Source organism: Gorilla gorilla, chromosome 17 (assembly GCF_029281585.2).
Source record: "Gorilla gorilla gorilla isolate KB3781 chromosome 17, NHGRI_mGorGor1-v2.1_pri, whole genome shotgun sequence".
NCBI classification, from domain to species: domain Eukaryota; kingdom Metazoa; phylum Chordata; class Mammalia; order Primates; family Hominidae; genus Gorilla; species Gorilla gorilla.
Genome location: NC_073241.2, coordinates 26321215 through 26342033, shown reverse-complemented (window position 1 = coordinate 26342033; position 20819 = coordinate 26321215). Strand labels below are relative to the sequence as shown.

The 20819-nt window shown below is 46.5% G+C and overlaps 1 protein-coding gene and 1 pseudogene across 1 annotated transcript in view; one reads left to right on the top strand and one right to left on the bottom strand.

Moving 5' to 3' along the window:
• Window positions 1–610: 610 nt before the first annotated feature.
• Window positions 611–20819, top strand: part of LOC129528193 (immunoglobulin superfamily member 3-like) — a 39387-nt gene continuing 19178 nt past the window's right edge. Inside the window, exons 1-5 of the mRNA XM_055368010.1 lie at window positions 611–982; window positions 2861–3271; window positions 8714–9103; window positions 16050–16451; window positions 19724–20128. Coding sequence (XP_055223985.1) covers window positions 784–982; window positions 2861–3271; window positions 8714–9103; window positions 16050–16451; window positions 19724–20128 — 1807 coding nt within the window. The 5' untranslated portion in view covers window positions 611–783. The remainder of the gene's footprint in view (window positions 983–2860; window positions 3272–8713; window positions 9104–16049; window positions 16452–19723; window positions 20129–20819) is intronic.
• On the bottom strand, window positions 11482–12890 carry LOC129528197 (N-lysine methyltransferase KMT5A-like; annotated as a pseudogene).

Below are 20819 nucleotides of genomic sequence, written 5' to 3'. Positions count from 1 at the left end.
CGATAGCAGCCTGCAGGAGCTCAGCTCTGCCTCCATTTATGGAGGGAAGAGAAACTAAGGAATGCTCCTTGGGGTGGTGTTGGGGAGCAGCTACATGGGAAAATGAAGGGTGCAGCACCAGTAAAAAGGTGCTCCCAGGACTCCCTCCCAACAGCACTCGGACCAAGGAAGAAGCATTTATTTTCAGCCAGATTTCTAGATGGTTGCTTTTATTTGTTTTCATCTGAATTTGTGCCAAGGATTCAACTTTTCCTGCTTATTTTATTAAAAACTTTATACACAGCATTAATAAATAGATATAAACTGCCATATACATGACAAACAGAGGGGCTAAATGAAATTCCCAAGGGTCAGCTGTTGAGTAAGTAACAAAAGCACATCTTGGCATGATCAAATTCCCATATATGCAAATTAGGGACAGTGCTTTACCACAGAGTGTTTTAATTAATATTTATAAGTCACAGAGTGCCTTTGAAAGGGCCAGTAAGCTGTTTATATTATTATCATGTCACACAAATAACAAACCCTTTGGAGATTGCTGCCTACTTTGCATTTTGGTCTGAGAAGTAAGTCAGCATGTTGCGTGTGTTTCTCTCCCTTGTAGGTGTGGTATCAGCACAGCGGCAGGTCACCGTTCAGGAAGGACCCTTGTACCGCACGGAGGGCTCCCACATCACTATCTGGTGCAATGTGAGTGGCTACCAGGGACCTTCTGAGCAGAATTTCCAGTGGTCCATTTACCTGCCTTCGTCGCCAGAGCGAGAGGTGCAGATCGTCAGCACCATGGACTCTTCCTTCCCCTATGCCATCTACACCCAGCGCATCTGCGAAGGGAAGATCTTCATAGAAAGAGTCCAGGGGAACCCAACCCTATTGCACATCACAGATCTTCAGGCCCGGGATGCCGGAGAATATGAATGCCACACACCCAGCACCGATAAGCAATACTTTGGGATTTACAGTGCAAAGATGAACCTAGTGGGTAAGGAGAAGCTGTCTTCACGTTGCCAGCGTCTGGCCTGACTCAGTTCTTTAGTAGTGTAATTTTGCTTTATGCCATGCATTTGACTTTAAAAAAAATCCCAAAACTCCCAACATATTTTAGGGGTCAACAGATAGCACAAGGAAACTAAATTTCTGTGTTCACTTCTAAATAATAGGTGGTTGAGGGTGAAACTTTAAAAAGATCTAATACAGATGTTAAGAATTTCATAAGTCAACTAACTCTGTAACTGGTGAAAAGGGATATGAAAATATAAGGCAAGGACGTTTGTGGTTGATGATCTGAATGACAAGGAAGGTGAGACTTATGACATCAGTTGGAAGAGAGGAGAAACCTCTCGGAAGGATAGGCCTTTGGGTAGCTCTGAGACCCACGGGGCACTGCTGAAGCAGGAAGCACATGTGGCTGCGGGTCCTTGCTCAGACCTTGTACATTGAAGGTCCTTTGGCTCCATGCGTAAGGAACTATGAACTGGCTGTCTCCCTTGTTGCTCCTTAATGCTGAAGGAAACATGAGGAAGAGGGATGCAGGAGCTTCCAGTGTGGGCAGCACTGGTCACAGTGTTTGCCAGTGTCAAAGGGTTAACCATATCAAGGCTGTTCTGTTTTTCTGCCTATCTTAATGTCCAGTTTTTATTATCACAACTAAGCAGTGGGTGTTGCTAGTTCTTTTATTAATACACATACTATCATTTGTTTATTTTTTCCTTTCTCTAACTAGTCTGTGTCCCAGCAGGAGACCTTTTATTTTTCATGTGTGTGTGTGTGTGTGACAGAGTTTCACTCTTGTTGCCCAGGCTGGAGTGCAATGGGGCTCACTGCAACCTCCACCTCCCTGGTTCAAGCAGTTCTCCTGCCTCAGCTTCCCGAGTAGCTGGGATTAGAGGCATGCACTACCATGCCTGGCTAATTTTGTATTTTTAGTAGAGACGGGGTTTCTCCATGTTGGTCAGGCTGGTCTCGAACTCCCGACCTCAGGTGATCCGCCTCCCTCAGCCTCCCAAAGTATTAGGATTATAGGTGTGAGCCACTGCACTTGGCCGTTCCCAGCAGGAGACCTGTAAGACCCAATCCTTGGGTGAGAACAGGGAGAAAACACATACTAGTTGTGACTAGGGTACTCTCATCATACAGAGAGGTGGTGCTATTTAATCTCCAGAAAGGTGCAAGCAAGGATCAGGGTATGATTCTGACCAAGGGATCACGGAGAAAATCTCTTCTCTTGCCTGAATCTCTCCAGACTGTGGCTTCCTTCCAGTGAGGACCCCTTTGATCGATGAATTACGTGAAAATTAAACCCACTAAAAATAGGGTATGATGATTATTGTTTCTACCAAAAATGGTTTTTTAAAAAAATCATCTTCCTAGGGCTGCATTGCTGAAGTAAGTTACAGGATGGGGATGTGGGAAGGAAAGAAAGGATGTTGTATAGAAATGTAAAACTAAAAGTTCCAGGAGGTATTTCCATTAGAGGATCAGTCAGAAGTGAAGTTAAAGTATCTCAAAGCAGTGCCAGAATCAACAACAAATGTTCTTTGACCTATAAGACAATTGTTTAAAGACAGTATTTTCAGGGAGTTCATTTATTATGTAATATGAAATACACCCCATGTTTTATCCAAGTGTTATTAAAATTCGAGACAGGTAAGTGTAAGCACCAAATAATGCATTTCCAAATCTGAACAGAAAACTTTCTGTTTATGTGCATTTGGGGCTGTCTGTGGCCTTGAATCGATGGTTCAAGGATGACTGTTAGGGACGCAGTGCAGTGACACCTGCGTGGAATGGGAGCTTAGCCCCGGGAGTCTCAGATTCTGTGGCTTTGTGACTGCAGTCTCAGGACATTTCTGTGTTGCAGTGATCCCAGACTCCCTGCAGACCACTGCCATGCCCCAGACTCTGCACAGAGTGGAGCAGGACCCACTGGAGCTCACTTGTGAGGTGGCCTCGGAGACCGTTCAGCACAGCCACCTGTCTGTGGCCTGGCTCTGGCAGAAAGTTGGCGAGAAGCCCGTGGAGGTCATCTCCCTGAGCCGAGATTTCATGCTTCACTCCGGCAGCGAATATGCCCAGAGGCAGAGCCTGGGGGAGGTGCTGCTGGACAAGCTGGGGAGGACCACCTTCCGCCTCACCATCTTCCACCTGCAGCCTTCTGACCAGGGCGAGTTCTACTGCGAGGCCGCCGAGTGGATCCAGGATCCGGATGGGTCATGGTATGCTATGACCCGAAAGCGTTCCGAGGGAGCCGTGGTCAACGTCCAGCCAACTGGTCAGTCCCTCTGAGCCTCTTGTCCTGTCCTTTACTTGGTGGTGAAAGCTGTCAGATACTGGGAGAATGTGGAGACTCCTTCTTTGGGCACCTCTACCAGGATGGCAGGTTTTCATGTGAAGTTAAAGCCGGTCTTGTGTGCGGCCGGAGGGAGCTGAGGGATGTGCGGGACATAGGTATCCTAAGACCTGAGTCACAGGCAGGTGCCACACAGACTGAATCCTGCTTAGAGACATGCTTTCTTCCACCTATGTGGTGTTTACACTTTTATGAATTAGAAACTCATTTTAAAAATTGGGAGATTTCTGAGAAACCATTTGTATCTTAAAACTCTGGGCTTTCATTCCCATTAGCCACAGTTGCTGCCCCGTTTAATGATGTTGCCTTCCTTGGGTACCCATCTGGTTTCATTTGCAGAAGCCATTTGAGATAATGAGACTTCCATCCAAGGTCTAACATTATGAACTAGAGAAATTTTGGCTTAAGTTATTATTTTTTATCTAATAATAGTCTTTGGTGATATTTTGTAATTTCCAAAATGCTTTATCACGTATTACTTCACCATCCCCCAGACGTTCTGTGAGGTGAGTAGGTGGTAGTACTCCTATTTTGCAGGTGAGGATGCTGAATGCAGATTACTTTATGTTGGGGCTCAAGAGGAGTCATAGGGCATGTTGATGAGGCCAGTCTGAGAGTACCAAGTTCCACTGTAGATGTTTTCTTAAGTGAAGGCCTGGAAGCGGTCCTTAAGAGGTTGCATGATGTCTTTAGACACCATCATTTGTCTTGAGGCAAAATGATGGTGGCACAGCCAGCTGAAACCCTCCCTGACTTCTCTTGGTATCTCCTGTGGCCCCAGACTCTACTCCCCAGTCTCATGAGCCCACCAGGCTCCAGGCCAGAGCTGACAGCTGTTGCTGGCTGCCTCTGCTGGGCTGAGGGCAGGTTCTCACATGGGCCTTCAGTTCCCCCAGCTTTGATTGGAGCGTGGTTGTTGTGCCATCACTAAGTTGGTGATGAGTGGCCTGAAAGCCTTTCCTTGTGCGTATGCTCACTTCCAGTGAGGACTGTGGTGGTTCTGGTGAGTGAGTGTGGCTTTGTGGGAAATGAGCTGGTGAGTTGCAGTACAGGTGGGGTCCTTCTTCAGGACCTGTCTCTTGGGCTCCCTGTCCCATTTGCTGCAGTTAGTTGTCTGGGTCTTTGCATACTTTCTCTGCCATTCTAGAGTAATGCCTCAGACCCAGCTAACAGTACACATTTTGGGGCTTCTTCCCAGAAGTCTTCAATTGGAGGCTCCTGGGATGGGACCTGGGAAGCTGGATTTCTGGCATGCTTCCCAGGTGATTCTTCTGCTATCTACATTTTTTTCAAGCAAAGCTTCTAGGGCAGAAGCAATTCTCTGGACATCACTTTAATAAGTCATCTAATGGATGTGAAATCTTTTACCATAGGGGTTGGTAGGGATAGGGAGCAATTTATCTGCTCTGTAGGATATTTAGCTGCTTCTGGATTTTTCAGTATTAAAAAATCTATCCAAGGGGCTTTATTTTATATTTATCCTTTCCCTTCCTGGATAGTTTTAAGATCAACTTCAAAAATTTGGGCCAAATTTTGAGTCTTAATGCTTTTAAATTAGGTTGCATCAGTTAATCTTCTTTATTTTAATCTTACCAATTTGGAATTAGAACTTTTTGAATTTACCCTGAAAGTGTATCTAGACTAAGCCATCAAAAGGAAAACTAAGTGAAAAAAAGTTGATGACTTCACTCTGCATTCCTGTGCTGTTTAGGTTCAGCAGTTGCATCTCCAACTCTACCCTTCTCAGTTTATTTCAGTAAACATGTAGCCAGTCTCCACAGCATTGAAGGTGTGATGGTGATAGGCATTAAGGGCTTCAAAGATGACTAGCACTGGTCCCTGCACTTAGGCAGAGTCTCTGAGAACCAATGGACAAGTAAAATGTGCTAAGTGCATTGATAGCATTTGTATAGAGTGCTCTGGGAATACCGGAAATAGGAAGTGTTCTTGCAACGATAGTTTTCTCTGAATGGGATGGTTGATAAGACAAATCCAGGAACACCAATAAGTTTCTTGACTTGAACTGAGTCTGGAAGCTTGAGGAGTCAGCAGTAGAAGAAGCATAAAAGTGCAAAAGTGTTTGATATGTTTGGCAAGCAGAAAGGAGTCAAGTATGACTAGTTCCAGATGTTGAGTTCCAGATGTGTGTGATGAGAGGAAAGGGAGCCCAAAGCCCCAAATGCAGTGATATAGAGCCGGGGCTTGACTCTGTGGGCCAAGAGTTTTCAAGCTGTTCTTGGAACCCTGGAAGCCCCTCAAAGGTGCCTAGGAGGTTAGACATGGGTGTGTGTTGGTGTTCATGTGCACGTGTACATACCCAGGAGTGCAGGGAGAAGGCATGCGAGGGCCTGGGTGGTCCCCCCTTGCTTCAACTATGTTTGGCAGCAGAAGATTTTATATGAATAAAAAGTCCCCTTCCTTTGTCCTCTTCTTCATAAAGTTTGAAGACCTCTGCTGCAGACAGCTGGAGAGGAGGTAGAGATTTTTAAGCAGGGAGTAAGACAATCAGATCAGGGTTTCAGAAAGAAAAACCTATGGAGGCCACCTGGAGGTTGATTAAATCCGTTGCATCTGAAGCCAAGAGACCAGCTAGAAAAGACCTAATAAGAGCCAAGGCTAGGTCAGTGGGTGCCAGAGGTGAAAGAATAAAGAGCACAATGGAAGGAGGGGTCCAACTGTCTAGAAGCCCAGGGGCTGGGGCTGTGGCTCTGGGGGTTCCTTGAACTGTGGGAGGGAAGGAACAATAATGAGGACATGCTGGACCTTTGCATTTGTGGCAGCATTGGCTGCCTTTTCTTTTTGTAAATTCCAATGAAAGAGCCCATCCATCAGATAGACTCTGATAGAGATGCTCAGTATGCGAAACACCCAGTGGGTCCTCAGACATAGGGGTCTGGGGCTCAGAGACCGAGCCTGAGAGTGATCAGGGCCCTGGAAGAGCCCATGGGGTTAAAATGGGAAAGGCCCTGGGAGAACAGCAGCAGTAAGAGGTGACCAGAGAAACAGGTGAGAGAGTGGAACAGAGTGGGCAGGCCAGCAATAAGAAGAGCAGGAGAGAAGGGATCATAGAGCAGGCTCAGAGGCCTCAACCTGCTTGAGGAAAGCCTTTGGTTAGGATGGGGGTAGGGGTAGGGGTAGGGTGGATCATTCGTGACATTTGCTAAGTCAGTGAAGCCTAATTTCAGTGAAATGAAGTGGAAGGGGTATTGGAAAAAGCACAGGTCAGTTTCTAGAGAAGTAATTGACTGGGCATAACCAAGGGCAGAAACGGGGGTGATGCGGGTAAATCTTGTGTCTTCAACCTGGGAACATGAAGGTGTCACCAAGGCATGGGGGGATTCCCCTGAGATAAGCAGAGTCTTTGGCCGCTGAAAGAAGAAAGCCAGAGTTACAGCCAGGCTAACCTGGAGCAATGGAAAGGTCTGAGGTCTAGGGTACCCCTTGCACAGCTCCAGTGGTGTTTATGTGGAAGGAGTGCTTTTCTGCCATTGATGTCGGGTTATAAATGACTAATTGGGTTGACCTGAGAGATAATATCCAGCAGATAACACGGGGACTATCCCATATGGGTGTGTTCATCCAGGCAGATGGTGGCAGAGTGAAATGTGCTTCCTTCAATCCATGCCTCTTAAGACTGGTCTCTTGGGAGCTGGAAGCTGTGACGGCAGCTACTTCATTGGAGGGGAGGCCCTGGAGTTGATGACGTGGTTTTCCCTGTCAGGAAGTTTGGCTGCTAGAGGAAGTAGTTAGGTCACTGGAAAGGGGTGTTTGCAGCAGGACACTGGCCTATATCGGGGGGAGGGGCTGGAGAGCCTGAGGAGCGGGAGGGGTAAAGCTGAGCTGGGGCTGGAAAAGAGGAATGTGGATGCTGCTCATGCGTGACTCTTATGTTTTCTCGGGGAAACAGAAACCTCGTCTGCTTGAAGAGTGCCTAGGACGGGATGAATGGGCAAGATCTTGAAGATAGTGGGAAAGACTAGACATGCCAGTCTAGGGAAGGCAGACAAGGTCAGAGCTAATGAATCTACATGGAATTCAAACATCTCTGCCATGAGATTTTTTCCACCTCAGTGTTCTTTTTAGAGGAACAGAGCTAGAACTGGGCAGTGGTCACAGCTCCAGTCTCTAACCCTTAACTCCGTTTTCTTCCCCCTGACTTCTGCCCTGGGTGCCTATGAGATACGATAGCTGTCTAATGGGATTAATAGCCACTGTACACTGGTACATAGGTTGTGGTGATGCTGTTAGTGGTGATGAGGCCCTCTTTGGTCACCCCCTCACGCCTGGTTAAACACCCAACTCAACAAAAATTAGCCAGATATGGTGGCTACTCTGGAGGCTGAGGTGGGAGGATGGCTGGAGCCTGGGAAGTCGAGGCTGCAGTGAGCCATGATCATGCCACTACACTCCAGCCTGGGCAACAGAGCGAGACCCTGTCACAATAAATAAGTAAATAAATAAAAATTTAAAAAACACCTAGCTCTTTGGAGGCTGCTTGGGTTTAGTAATCATTTCAGAGGCTGTCTGGCTTTCAGCAGAAGTAGGTACTTTCCTACTAAAGTACCTACTAAGTACTTCCTAAGTGGGAAAGTACCTACTAAGGTTTAACCAGGCGTGAGTACTTTGTAGGTACTTTCCCACTAAAGTAGGTACTTTCCTACTAAAGTAAGTACTTAGTAGGTACTTCAGTGGGAAAGTACCTACTTCCATTGAAATCTGCCTAAAGATTTGATCTGACAGGTGGTAAACTAGTGAACAGACATTAGTTTTTATTTTTTCTCTGTAATTCTGTTAGGGTTTTGTCATAGCTACATCTTATTTCTAGTATTCACATGGCGGGGGGTAGAGAGGGAATTTTAATCTTTGAGCATTTGTTAGGATTGGGCCAGCACCTAGGCCACTCTGTAATTTTTTCCCACAGACCTCAGTGGGGTAAGTCTTACAATATCTGCTGAAAATGTTTATAATGTTGTTGCTTAAATAGAGTTCTGGGTGCATATATCAAGGCTAGATATTTGTAATCCACCATTTGAGTGATATTAGTAGCTTCTCACTGAACTGGGGGTCTCATGCAAGACATCTAAAGCTTCAGACTGAGCCCCATTGGTTTAACTGGGGTAACAGTTTGCTTAGACCGTCTGGGCTGAAGTAGTTTTGAATTCTGTCTGTGATATTCAGGCGTTTCTCTGGACCTCAGATAACCTGGGTCTGAGTTGGATTTTACTCTCAAGCCAAGTGCTGTGGTCCTCCCCGCAATTAGTATTGTAAAGAAGAGGAAGGATAGTGGGAATGTGCTAATGTGGTTTAGTTGGCTGGGGCCCTCATTCACCCAGAATGTGTCTCTTTTCTTAATTGTTCTCTCAGACAAAGAATTCACTGTTCGGCTGGAAACAGAGAAGCGGCTGCACACGGTGGGTGAGCCGGTGGAGTTCAGATGCATCCTGGAGGCTCAGAATGTTCCCGACCGTTACTTTGCTGTCTCCTGGGCCTTCAACAGCTCGCTCATCGCCACCATAGGCCCTAACGCTGTGCGTGTCCTCAACAGCGAATTTGCTCACCGGGAAGCCAGGGGACAGCTTAACGTGGCCAAAGAGAGCGACAGTGTCTTTGTGCTGAAGATCTACCACCTCCGCCAGGAAGATAGAGGGAAATACAACTGCCGGGTGACTGAGCGAGAGAAAACCGTGACGGGGGAATTCATTGATAAGGAGAGCAAGGGTCCCAAGAACATCCCCATCATAGTCCTCCCCCTCGGTAAGTGGAGAGATGTGCTGCTTTCTTCTCCTTTGGCTCAGCATCATTTAGGAGAGGTAGGGGGAGAGAGAATAGTGTGGTGAGGGTGAGGGGAGACAGATGGAACCCTCGAGGTTAATGCAGAGCTGGGGGAAAAACCGTTGAGCCTCTCTTCCCTGTTGTAGCCCACCTGCCTACATTTAGCAGTCTCCCCATAGCAGAGGATCAGGATCAGGGGTGTCCAGGATCAGGGTGCCCAGATAGGGCTGGGCATAGGCCTATCTGATTGCTAGCAGCCCTGTGCTTACACAAGCAGTGCCAACTCAGCTTGGAGGGAAACCAGGAATCCCAGAAAGCTGTTTGCTCTTGTGTGGGAATCAAGTCCCAGAAGAAGTGGGTAGATAGATGCCTGCCTTGAAATCTCACTTAAGGAGAGCTGGTCTTTTATGGGAGGATTTTAAATCATAAAGTGCATTATTAAGGATTTGCCATCTGGGTTTTTCAGGTATAAAGGCTGGCATTTCCCTAAATGGCTTTTCCCTGTTGAAATTGTGTTTCTAAAAGTCAGTGGATGGGACCTCTCACATCTTCCTGGAGCATAGCCTTTTAAGCTTAGCTGATTTCTGAGGCTGCCTCAGTGGGCTCCCAGCCTTCATGTAGACTGGCCTTGTGTGGGTGGGTAGTGGCCATTGCTAGGGATTCCAGAAACTACCGGTGTTTGCTTGTGTTGTGTTTAAACATTCATAGTATCAAGATATTCTTACTAATCTCATTCTCCCATAGTTCTGTTTTTAGTAAAGAGAATAAAAACCTATGATGCTCTGATTTTAAACAAGTGGTAAAGTTTTAAGACTAACCTTTAACCTTTTCTCAGCTGCTAAAACTATTCTTTCTCTGAGCCTTGTAATAATTTCCTTTACTTTTTATTTATATGTTTTAATATTTAAAATATTTCTCTTCAAGTGTGAAGTAAAAAGTAGCCATAGGGGTCCTCTTGCCAGTCTTTTCTTCTTTTCTCATCAACTGGATTATTTTCTTTTATGCTTATTATTATTTTGTTAAAAACCATGCACACACATACCTAATTATCTTTTTTTTCCTGGCAATACATATTTTAATTTGTTTCATTTTTATGATGACAAATAATTTTCAAGTTTATTTCCTTGTTTAAATACAAAGCTAAACCACAAACAGGTATAATCAAGACATTGTGTCTCACATTTATACTCCCGTCGGATCCTCTTCCAATTTGCTGACCACTGACCAGGCTAGCATGGGGGAGGGGGTGGGAGGGAAGACTTTCTTAGGTAACACCGTCGTAAGGCCCGAGGTGGGGTTGGGGGGAAAATCAAAGATGAGGACAGGCTCTCATACCTGTCTCCATTCACATTTACCTGGGACCAGGGTGGGCAGGAGACACCAGGTCATGGCTCCTGAGCCCCGGCCCCCTGGACTGAAGGGACAGTGTGTGAGAATCAGTTCTGTGAAGGGCGGGAGGAAGCAGCCACCTATTCCTCCTGCCTTCACTGTTAAGGTGAAAACCTTAGCCCTATCCTTGATTCCTGGGGGCTGCCGGGCCCTGTGTGCTCCCCTGCACACCTGGGTGCCTTTCTGAGGCTGGCAGCAGCGGCTGGGGTCAGGGATCCTGGGCTCCTAGGCTCACACCTCAGCTCAGTTCCATCCTTGCAGGAGGACACTGGGTATCTGACAAACACAAGGCCTCGACAGCAGGTCTGGAACTTTCAACCCCAGCAGGATGAGGGGGAATGGGGGTGGATGTCAGGTAAGTAATTTCTGGTTCCACTACAAAACTTTATTTTTGATTAGAGTACCATTCTCAATCTCTTCTACAAAAAGCCAAAAAAAGCAAAAAAAAAAAAAAAAAAAAAAAAAAAAAAAAAAGCAGCCACTTCACTCACTTCAAGACCTGTATACATGTAAGTTGTTTTCTGTGGTTTTTTTTTAAATTATTTTTAATTTTTATTATTATTTTTAAAATAAATTCAGTGTTCACATTTCTATAAAGAATTAACCTAGTTTCAGGAAACCCTGCCCCAGCAGGGCAGGTAAGCAACACTCTCCCTGCCCACATCTAGTTTGATTTCACGCCCTGATGCTTCAAGGTGCCCAGAAAAGCGGCAGCTTGTGGAATAGGAAATCTATGCCCGGCCCGTGCTTGGGGCCAAGGGCTCAGTAAGCTTTCGAGAAAACAGAGGGGAAGACTAGCTTACTGCAAAAACCTTTTTAAAAAATATTCATACACTTCAGTGAGCGCCTGTCGAGACGTTAGGAGAACAAGAGCTTGGAAACATCCCGTCCAGGCCATTGGGAGGCAGCGTCTTCCTCACACCCCGTCCCTGGATGTCGGGGGTGCAGGAGGAAGGTCCTGGCTCTTCCACTGGAGAAAGGAGACTCACCTAGCTTCCTAGTTCATGTTTGACTATTTCCTCTAAAACCTGTGCTGAGTCTTTGACTGCATGCACGGGAAGCACAAACGTTCGGCTTGTATGCAAAAGAAAGTACAAAAACAACTAGAATATAAAAGTTTTGGTAATATAAGGCCATCTGTTCAAGTCCACCTTGGAAACCTGTAACAGATATTTAAATACTACAGTGAAAAGGCATCTTAATATACTTTTTAAAAACATCTGAAGTAATCCGCTAAGATTAAGTGTGTAAAAAAAAATTCAATTCCCTTTGAGGGCACTTTGTCCTTTGAAGAAGGGAAAGTGGGGCGGGGAGGGCGCGGGGCCCACCGGTTAATGCTTCAGCCACGGGTGGGCTTCAATGGAAGCCTTGCTGCGGTCCCCATAGTCATACAGGAGCTCCTCCCCAGCCGCCATGTCTTGGGAGGCGATGAGGGTGAGGTGAGGTACGCCGTCGATGTCGTGCAGTTTGGTTTGGCAGTTCCCACATTTGCTGTGATTGATCGGTCTTCCTAGGCAATTTGTCTCTCTAGTTGCATCCACGCAGTAGGTTTTGCTCAGATACTGAAAATAGTACATGTAGCAGCACGTGGAAGGGTCCTGTGCGTACAGAGCCTCCCGTTTCTTGGAGTCGGTGATCTCGATGAGGTCCCCGTGGTATTCCACCACAAAGTCACCCCGGGAGAACTGCTTGGTGGCAATCACACCCCTGCCTTTGCCATCGATGAGGTCAATCTTCATTCCTTCTTCCTTCCCACTTTCAATCAATTCATCTATTCTTTTCCTTTCTTCAGACTGCAACTCGGCTTTGCTCTTCCTGGAGCTCCTTTGGACAGGGTAGAAATCCGTAAGTTTGCGATTCTGTTGCGTTTTTCCTTGAGCTTTTTTTCGGGGGGCCTGTTTGCCCTTGATGGGCTTTTTCAGGGCTTGCTTGGCGATGTCTGCATTGGTGGAATCACAAGATGAGGGTGGAGTTTTTGGAGGTTCTGCTGCTTCAGATTTTTGGTTTGGAAAAGGTACCAGGGGACCTCTCCTGGCGTCTTTGATCTTCTGTTCCTCGGACTTCATGGCGCTCCGTACTGCGTTCCCAGCATTTCTTTTCTCTTCTCGTTTCCTGTAGATTCCGGCTAATGGTTTCCCCTGGCATTTGACTTGGTGATGTGTAACTGAGTTCTCTTCCTGAAGGGGGAAACGCATTCCAGAGCATTTGTTCGGGCTCATGTAGGAATAGATCTTTGACTGCCCGGTAAATACCTTCTCCCGTCGGTGCGGGACCTCCCCGGGCCCCTCCGCTCCACCATCTCCGGGCCCGGAGCCGTCGCTGCCACCGCCACCGCCGCCGCCGCCGCCGCCGCCTCCACCGCGCGGGGCTTGGACATCTTCCTGCCTGCAGCCCGGCCAGGCCCATGGCAGCGCGCCCCGCGCCCTAGCTGCCGCCGCTACCGGGCCACCACCGCTGCCGCTGCCGCTGCTGCTGCTGCTGCCGCCGCCACCAGCGCTGCCGCGGCGCCCCGGGGAAGGGCCGGCAGCGCCCCATGGCGCCCCCTTCCCCCGTGGCCGGCAAGGCAGGGCCCGGCACCCGCGCACCGCGGCAGCCCCGGGCCGCCCGGGGTGAGGCACACAGGGAGGGAGGCGCAGGCGGTGCGTCCTCAGCAGCCCGCCCGCCCGCCCGCCCGCCCGCTCCACCTAATTATCTTGAAATTCTTTTGTTTCTTAGCCTTTTCCGCCCTGCAATGCCTTGCATGGTGCTTTGCATAGAGTAGGTGCTCGCTGAATACCGTACAACTGAAATTATTGAATTGAATGCCCACTGTCTTTACTATTTTCCTGTCAGTCTGTGCTTGCCTTAACCACGGACTCTCTACTTTTAAATCTGCAACTAATTCCTCATTGTTTTCTAAGGATCAAGTGAAGGGCAGCCACGCTGTTTACTTCCTATATTTTTTGTACTAAGATTTCCCCCAACCCCTTCTGAGAACTGGTTTGATTATCTGTGGCCTGCTATATTGCTTTTCCAGCAGATAACTGGGTAGTTAAAATCCCCCAGCACCACCAGATGCTGTCCCAAGGCCACTTGGGTAAGTCGGCTGAAGAACAACAACAATCACATCGGTAATGGTGATAATGCCTTGGATTTTAATGGCGCTTTTCCTCCTAAGAGACCAAAGTGCTTCTGCATATATCATCTTCTCCGCTCCCACCTCTCAAATCCTCGTAGAGGCCAATATGATATCCATCGAATGAATGAAGAAATCAGAGCACCACACAGGAAGTGACAGAGCTGATTGTTCAGTTAGTGGTTGAGCTTGCATTGCATTAGGAAATATTTGCTTCTAACTCCACACCCACCGCCCTGCGCTTAGCCTGTGCTACACCATCAACTTCCTGATTTGAAATTTCATTTGCGAATGTGTACTCAGATTTTTATTAGTTCTGTCCTAGTTTTCACTTAATCCAGAGAGTTTAAAATTGTCGGCTGCCTTTTCTCAGGCCTGGAGATTCTTGTAAATAGTGTTAGTGGGCAGTGAGGCACCAGGTCTGTAGTTGCCTTTGCCTCAGCTGCTGTAATAAAATAGCATTTCTTCTTGTAGCCCCACATTCTAACTATGTGGGTTTCCAGGCTTGCTCAAGCAACAGAGCACCACCAAACAGTAGCCCTTTCAATAAATGAGCTAGGACTTGCGTAAGAGTCCACTGGGATGACAGTAGGGGATGAGAGTAAGGTCCTGCAAGTCATTCTCCTACTTAAGACAAGTGAAAGGATTTTCTTCCTTGATGCTGCAGTTGCCCTTTTAATCCCTTATTTTGAATTGGTAACAGTGGGGATGAGTCTTTAATCTAAAGAGGAATATTGTTGTTATTAATGATGATGAAAAATAATTACCTCATCTAATCCTGTCAATGTCATGCCCTAAGAAGTAGGCACTATTAGTATCTCAATTTTTCACATGAGAAATTGGAGCTTTGGTAGGTTAAGGAAGAACCACAGGATTACAGAGTTAGGAAGTCTCCAAATGCATCCCCTTAACCATTAGTGCTATAGATGGTGACTGTTCAGGAGCCTGATTATCTCTATGAATCATCCTGGTATGACTCCTGGGGGAGGTTGCCCTCCTGGGAAAATTGCTATTCCCTGCCCCATCCAGACCTTTTATTTTTCACATAAAACACGCACATCCAGAATGGCTAGCAGGCATCCTCACTATAATAAGAGCTACATTTTGAGGCTCAGTGCTCGTCTTTGTTTCTGCTTGTTGGGGAAATAAAGGAGAGAAAAGATTTGATTCAAATGCATTGTTATGTGTATGTGTGTGTTTTCTCTAGGTAATTGGGTGTGCCTCTTAAAATCTGGGATTTGATTTAATTAATTGGTTTAAATTATTGCATGTATTTAATGTGGGTGGTAACCCAAAATTGGAGCCAAATTAGTTACTTTGTGTTCTTTAATACTTACAGACCTTCTGAACTCAATATAGATAATTATACAAAATACTACAGGCATAATTAAAACATATTAGGCTATCTGTGATGCTTATAAAAACAAAGAGTTATGTGGAATAGTAAAATTAATCATGATCATGATGACCAGTTTTTGAAAACCTACTATGTGTTAGGTGAATCTATACGCATCATCTCATTTACTTTTTAATATTTAAAGAATTCTACAATTAAAGGTGGCTCTCTACCTGTCTTACAGAAGAAGAGGCTGAGGCATGTCGAGTTTAAATAATTTGATTGAGTGAATTCAGATAGTTAAGTGAGCAGCAGAGGCTAGATGAGACAGAGAAGGGAGTGGAATCCTTATCCCAAACTTTTGATTGGCCGAATGTTTCTAGAAAGAGAGCAAAGGAGCCCCAGGGCTTACTGGACAGGCGGGAGAGTGGTGGATGACGAGCTGCTGGCTTTGTTTTCTTCCTGTGTGTTAATGAAAGAATGAAAGCCTGCTCCTCATGCACTCTGCGAAACTAGACCATCTGTGCTCCCTTATTACCCACACTTAAGCACACGTTATCATCCAAATACTTACTGTCAGTTTTTTTTTTCATATTTCCTAAATTGTCCTGAAGGACTCAAATGGCACATTATGGATGTTCAGCTTTTATTTGACTGCTGTAGTATCGAATGGTAGGAAGAGGGAAGTGAAGTAGGATTTTGGAGTTACTCTTCTTGCTGAAAATTCAACTTGAAAAACCCTGAACTCCAGCTGAATAGATTACCCAATAAATTGTTTTATGCCCTAATCATCATGCCACTATGTTGTATTTCTTAGGTTCTTATTCAGGCTCAGGTCTTAGAACCTCGTTATCACAGTTCTCTGCACACAGCAAAGAACATCCTAGATTATCAGATCTAAAACCACAGGGAGCAATGCCCAGAACCAGCCAGGGCTTACATCAGCTAGGGTCAGAGTGTTTTTGACCCTCTGAGGCTCACCGTACCTGAATATGATTCCATTTACACCCCTCCTCCTGTTTCCTCTGTGGGGAGGGCGCTGTGGAGACCATAAAGCCTCCAGGGTGTTTCTCTCTCCCTCTTCCTAGAGAGCAGCATCTCCGTGGAGGTGGCCAGCAATGCCAGCGTCATCCTTGAGGGCAAGGACCTGCGCTTCTCCTGCAGCGTCCGCATGGCAGGCAGGCTGCAGGGTCGCTTCTCTGTCATCTGGCAGCTTGTGGACAGGCAGAACCGCCGCAGCAATATCATGTGGCTAGACCGGGATGGCACCGTGCAGCCAGGCTCGTCCTACTGGGAGCGCAGCAGCTTTGGGAGCGTCCAGATGGAGCAGGTGCAGCCCAACTCATTCAGCCTGGGCATCTTCAACAGCAGGAAGGAGGACAAGGGCCAGTATGAATGCCATGTGACTGAATGGGTGCGGGTGGTGGATGGCGAGTGGCAGATTGTTGGGGAGCGCCGGGCCAGCACTCCCATCTCCATCATAGCTCTTGGTGAGTGAGCGGTGGGACTGGCAGTGGGTCTGGCATGGAGACAGCTTCAGTGTCAAACACCTTATCCTGACTTTTGTCTGTCAGAGTTCTAGCAGGAAACTATGGCCAGTCTTTTACCTATACAGTTTGAAGTACTTTCCTTTATATCTATTTTGTTTCTTATAAGGGTTTAATTAATTAAGATAGTGCTAGCAAGGACTAAGGGACCCACAGTGGATGATGGGGCTCCTGAGGGATAGCAATAGCTGGAAGCTGTGACTACTCCTCGTCTGGCTGGGAGAGAGTGATGTTATCAGAACTCCATCCATGTTAGTGAAGCCACCCAGCCATAGTGGTGGCCCCAGGTGGAGGAGCATGGCCACTGCCAGCCTGGCCTTAAAGAGAGCAGAGTGGCTGAGCACTGTGTGGCATGTCTTTCCTGCCCTGCTGCTCAGGGGCCAGCCTTCCTGAAAGAGAGCAGAGAAGGGTATAAAATTATCTGTTGTCATTTATTTAGCATTTACTATGTTCCTGGCTAATCCTTAACACTTAAGCTCAGTTGTCCCATTGAATCCCCACCTAGCCAAGTGACAGACACTTTCATTTTATGGAGGAAACTGAGACTGAGACACATTAAATACTTTGCCTAAGGCTAGAAGTTTCTACTACCTGATGGGGCCCATACCTAACAAAGCTATTCCCTCATTAGCATGGAATGAAAAGATACCTTGAGATTTGCTAAAACCAAGGAAGATTAGATTTGCTTCTCACTGGGGTAAAGAGGCTTCTATCAACATTTATCTGCCTCGATATAAACAGTATATTAGATTTTAAATGACCAGTCTGTGACTTTGCTGGGAAAGAAATTTGTTATGTCAGGTCTTCCTGTTTATCAGGAGACATCGGTTGTCCTCAGCAACTTTATGTCCCACTCCCTGGGACTGTGTCACCACCTTCCTTGCAGGTCGGGATGGTGGTGCTTTTGGATACTTCCAGTAAAGACGGCAGCCCCGAGTGGTTTTTGTCCTTGACAGAGTCCTCCATTTTCTTACCCCTTTGAGATTAGAATTACATTTGTTTTCTAAAGCTTAATCCTAAAGATTGACCTGCTTTTTGCAGTAATTATACGGCTCAGATTTCTGTCTTAGAAACTTCCTCCAGTGATTGTGTTTCCTGATCAGCTCAGTTCCTGTGTCCATACTCAGCAACTATGTGGACCCAGTGAGATGGAACTTGGGGGACAACTTTTGGATGTCCAGTACTGGTTTTTTTTTTTTAACCATCCTGGAAGGTTAGGAATGTCCAATGAGTGATTAGAGTTAGTGATGATTGTTTCTCTAGAAGTAATTTATGGTATCAGATTATCCCCTGAATTTTTTCTTACTCACCATATGTCTGGTGGTTCTCACAGCCAGGGGCACTGAGGGGCTCTGCCCTGGGATCTGGAGGCCAGCACTGTTCACCTGATCTCCACCACTGAGATACCTCTGGTTACAGCCATAATCAGGTGGCCCAAAGGACTAAACAAGGAAGAATGGGAGGGCACTCTAGATTAATTGAGGTTGTCTTTTCAGTCTAAAGTTAACAATGACACACATGAATTTTCATATCAGTATAATTAGATGCGGGTCCCAAATGTACAATGGGCCATTATGGCTGTTCAGTTAGAGCAGCTTGGGTGCTCTGTGACTGTGGCATGTGTCTGTGTCAGGACTAGACAAAGTCATTTGCTTGGGGAAGCTCTCTCCCCTTCAGGTGTGAGGCCAGGAGCACCTGTTGTGGGTCCTGTCCCTGAGGTTCTGTCCTACACCACCCTTATGCAACACCTACTACACACAGATGCACAGTGACTGTCAGAGATGCTTCATGTTTAAGGATGGGCCTCCGTGTCATAAACTTTTTTAAAAGGTATATAGAGATAGCCCATGAAATCCAAATCAAAGGTCCAGAGTTTTCAGCAAATTGTACCTACCTATTTGCCAACTTAACCTCCCCATAGAAAGCCAAAAGATTCATCCTGTGTCCAGTCTTTCACATTACAGTGTTTAAAGTACTTTTTTAAAATTTCTATTTCATTTTTTAACAAAATATTTAACAAAATATAGTATATCTCATGTGCCAGGTACTATTTGTAATATTTATAAACACTGATTTATTTAATCTTCACAGAGACTCATTTTACAGATTGGAAAACAGAGGCAGAGAGAAGTTAAGTAACTTTAATGTCACTTAGCTGGGAAGTATCAAAGGCTTGGCTGCTGGCTCCAGAGTCTGGACCTTTAACCACCGTGTTATGCTTTCCATGGGTAAAGTAACCTAAAAAGGCCCCTGGAATCAGTTACATGTGGTTGGAGACTAACTCTGTCATTGACTTACCAAATGCTTGATATTGAGCAATTTATCTAACCTCTCTCTGCATCAGTTTCTACATCTGCAGGAAGAGATGACAAGCCTGCCTGTTCTACAAGGTTGTTTTGGGGATTCAGTGGAGCATGATGAGAGCAAAGCAGTTGGCACCATGCTTGCACCTAGATAGTGCTCAATAAATACTGGCTACTGTTAGCTTTATGATTGTGATCAATGTATGAATATTAAACAGTATTTCCCGGCTGAAGGAACTCTGAGGTACTCATATTGAGGAGTCAGTATTAGAGCTTAGCAGTGCTGCCCATTCAATAAGGAATATTGAGAGACCCACAGCCACTGAGACTGCAGAACCCTGCATTTAGGACAATTGTCCCACCCCACTGGAGGTCCCCACCTGCTCTGTTCTTGGATTTCATGAGGGACGTGAGAAAGGGACTGGAGGCCGACTCCATCTGCTTCCCTTCTCGGCACCAGTGCACTAAGGGACCAGGAAAAGAGGTGTTGGGGCTGTGTGGTTGTGTTTTCCTCCTGTGCATTGGAGGAAATTGGCTTTGGGGTTTTCTTTTCCTGTTTTCTCATGGAATCTCAAGATTTCTAGGAGCAACCCTGCCTACATGCAATCAGTCCCTGAGAGGATTGTGATGTCTAATTCCAGGGGAGGAGCAAATGCACGAGGATCTCATTGGGAAGGGTTAGGCTAGTGCTGTTCAGGGGGAATTGTGGTGGGCCTTTCTTTGGAGTCTTGGAAACTCTTGGACTGGGCTTCAGCAGGATAGTAAAAGCAACACTAGCCTGAGAACCCAAAAGGGGCCCCGAGAGCCTCTGCTCCACACTGCTTGCTTTGCCAGCTGCCCCATTGCTGATGTCATACTGCCCTGAGAAAGCCACATGCCTCCTCTGGTTGAATCTCTCTGCTCTCTCTCCAGAAATGGGCTTCGCAGTCACAGCCATCTCCCGGACACCGGGGGTGACCTACAGCGACTCCTTTGACTTGCAGTGTATCATCAAACCCCACTACCCTGCCCAGGTCCCCGTGTCAGTGACATGGCGGTTCCAGCCGGTGGGCACGGTGGAGTTCCATGACTTGGTGACCTTCACCCGGGATGGAGGGGTCCAGTGGGGGAACAGGTCCTCCAGCTTCCGAACCCGAACTGCCACCGAGAAGGCTGAGTCCGGCAACAACGTCCGCCTAAGCATCAGCCGAGCCAGTGACACGCAAGCAGGCAAGTACCAGTGTGTGGCAGAGCTGTGGCGGAAGAACTACAACAACACCTGGACACAACTGGCAGAGAGGACCTCCAGCCTGCTGGTGATCAGGCTGCTGCAGCCAGGTGAGTGCTGAGGACCTGTGGGCTATGTGCCCATGCTGCCTGAGCAGACGTGAGGGAAAAAGAAAAGTGTGCATGGAGCCCTTAGCATCACTTCCCCCTTTCCCAGCTCTTCATTTAGAGACATTGCAAATCAACAGGAAGTTTTAAGAATCATGCAGTGGACACTTGTATTTCCTTTCCTTGATAGCCAGTTGTTGTCTGACGGCATTTGTTTTCTTCCTCTGTGTGTATGTTTGTTGTTGTTTTTGAGCCATTGGAGGCAAAGCTGTGGACATTGGGACACTTCCCCCTAAGTACTTCAGCATGTAACTCCTAAGAACCTACCCACCCACTGCACCATTATCACACCCTTGGGGTTTTACGTTAGTGTAGTCCTATCACCTACATTTCCCCAGTTGTCCCAATCATGCCCTTTATTTTTCCCTTTCAGATTAGGATCCAACCAGGGATCACACATCACATTTGTTACCCTGTCTCTTTAGACTCCTTTAATCTAGAACAATTCCCTAACCTGTGTGTTTGCGTGTGTGTGTGTGTGTGTATGTGTGTGTCTGTAGACATGGACATTTGTGAAATGCACAGGCCAATTGTTTTAAAGAAAGCCCTTTTCTTTACTTAACCTCATCTCCTGTAATCCTCATACAATTATGTGGAAGTGATATCATTGTCTCCTGTTCATAGACAAGGAAAT